Source organism: Lycium ferocissimum, chromosome 7 (assembly GCF_029784015.1).
Source record: "Lycium ferocissimum isolate CSIRO_LF1 chromosome 7, AGI_CSIRO_Lferr_CH_V1, whole genome shotgun sequence".
NCBI classification, from domain to species: Eukaryota; Viridiplantae; Streptophyta; class Magnoliopsida; order Solanales; family Solanaceae; genus Lycium; species Lycium ferocissimum.
Window position 1 is genome coordinate 31,621,497 of NC_081348.1, and position 1,865 is coordinate 31,623,361.

Sequence of the window (1,865 nt, forward strand, 5' to 3'; positions counted from 1 at the left end):
TTAAAATTCAATTTTTAGCACACCCTTCCATGGTCCCATATTGTATATAATGCTCTGATCATCCTTTTAATCTTGAGGACTGACCAAACTAATTGCCTTCACACAATTTGGGGAAAAAGGACAAAGAAGTATTTGTTAAACTGTAGTACTCAATAATTAAACACACATTTTCAGATTCTAAACTCTGATATGTTATTTTCTCTATCAAACTAAAATATTAATTATTACTCTAATTGTTTTCTAATAAACAATTTTTTGATTGGTATACATAATTAAACACACATTTTTCAGAACGCATTTATATATAAATATATATATAGTATATATAAAGATATAGATGTGTATGTATTAGATATATATGTTTAAATAAAGAAAATATAATTAGATGATTACTAAATTAATTTTCGGTTATTTTACCTAAATAATTTTCTCATACAGTACATATATTGGGATTGTTTGAACGTCAAAATTTTTTCTAGTCATCCCTTAATAGAATTGAGCCTTTCAATTGAGCAGTGGTTGATTAGTCGTGTAAAATTAACAACCATTGGTGTATTATATGCACAAGTTCATACATTTTTCATGTTTAATGAGAGTACCAAGTTTTTGATGTACCCTTAATAAAATTGAAAAAATTTCACACCAAATAAAAAGTCTTGTTTAACCTTGATATCATAATGGCATTTGAGAAATTTGACCCAAACCCAAGGGTCAACTCTCATATTCCCATCTATATATTAGAAGCCCTTTTACCGATCCATCTCATTCCACAACATTTCTTTCATTACAAATATTGTAAGCCAAAATCCAAGTTCAATTTTCCAGTGCAAAAAAAAAAAATGTCTCTAGTGACAGATGAGATCAGGGCCAGTGCAACTGAATTCTACACTGGAAATGATATCTGCCAAGAGAAATCCAAGTTCTTGTTAACTGAAATGGGCCTCCCTAATGGCCTACTCCCTTTGCAAGACATGCTAGAATGTGGCTATGTCAAGGAAACAGGCTTTGTTTGGCTCAAATCCAAGAAAAAAACTGAGCACAAGTTTGAGAAAATTGGGAAATTCGTCCAATATGCAACTGAAGTCACAGCCTATGTTGAGCTCCACAAGATCAAGAAACTTACTGGGGTCAAAGCCAAAGAGCTACTAATGTGGCTCACACCTAATGAAATTTGCGTTGATGATCCACCAACTGGGAAAATCCATTTCAAGACTCCAACTGGACTTTCTAGGACTTTCCCTGTATCAGCTTTTGAACTTGATGAGCCCAAAAAAGAAGTCAAAGAAGAGGTCAAAGAAGAAGTCAAAGAAAAGAGTGCTGCTGTTGCTGCAGTGGAAGTGAAAGAGGTGTAAGAAAAATGCTTGGCCTAATCTAATTATTCTAATCTTTGCTTATTATTGAGGAAAAAAAAGTTTTATTTTGATCAAAAAAGTTGTTGTACTACTTAAGTTGAGGATGATGATCATCTATCCATCTTGATGTACTCATCAAGTGGCTAATTATATCATCTCTTCCTTGAATTTAGTGACATTATTAATAAACTTCATTAAATCAAGAGTTTATTTTCGTGAGTCTTGGTCATATTTCCTTATCATGATGCTTATTTGGGAATCTCTTAATTTATGCTTAATTTCAATTTTATGTATTTCGTTGATTACTATGACCTTCCTAGTTTGTAGTGTTCATGTAGAATGAGTGAATTTCTCAAATGGTTATTCAACTTGATCAATTTATCTAAATCGCTTTTCTTTGTTCTTTATCAATAAAGTCACATAACTAGATCAGTGGTTTCTCTAAAAATCAATCACGCCGGAAAGTCAAAAGAAACCACCGAAAAACTGCCTTGTTTAATAACTTGCTGCCAT

The 1,865-nt window shown here is 32.0% G+C and overlaps 1 protein-coding gene across 1 annotated transcript; it reads left to right on the plus strand.

Annotated features, from left to right (window-relative positions):
• The first annotated feature begins 752 nt into the window (after positions 1-752).
• On the plus strand, positions 753-1,562 carry LOC132064384 (uncharacterized). Its single transcript, XM_059457340.1, has one exon. The coding sequence runs from the start codon at positions 840-842 to the stop codon at positions 1,350-1,352; it is 513 nt and encodes a 170-aa protein (XP_059313323.1). The 5' UTR covers positions 753-839; the 3' UTR covers positions 1,353-1,562.
• The last annotated feature ends 303 nt before the right edge of the window (positions 1,563-1,865 follow it).

What these genes read in the sequence shown, in the direction of transcription:
- LOC132064384 (XM_059457340.1), top strand. Translation starts at nt 840, where the DNA reads ATGTCTCTAGTGACAGATGAGATCAGGGCCAGTGCAACTGAATTCTAC.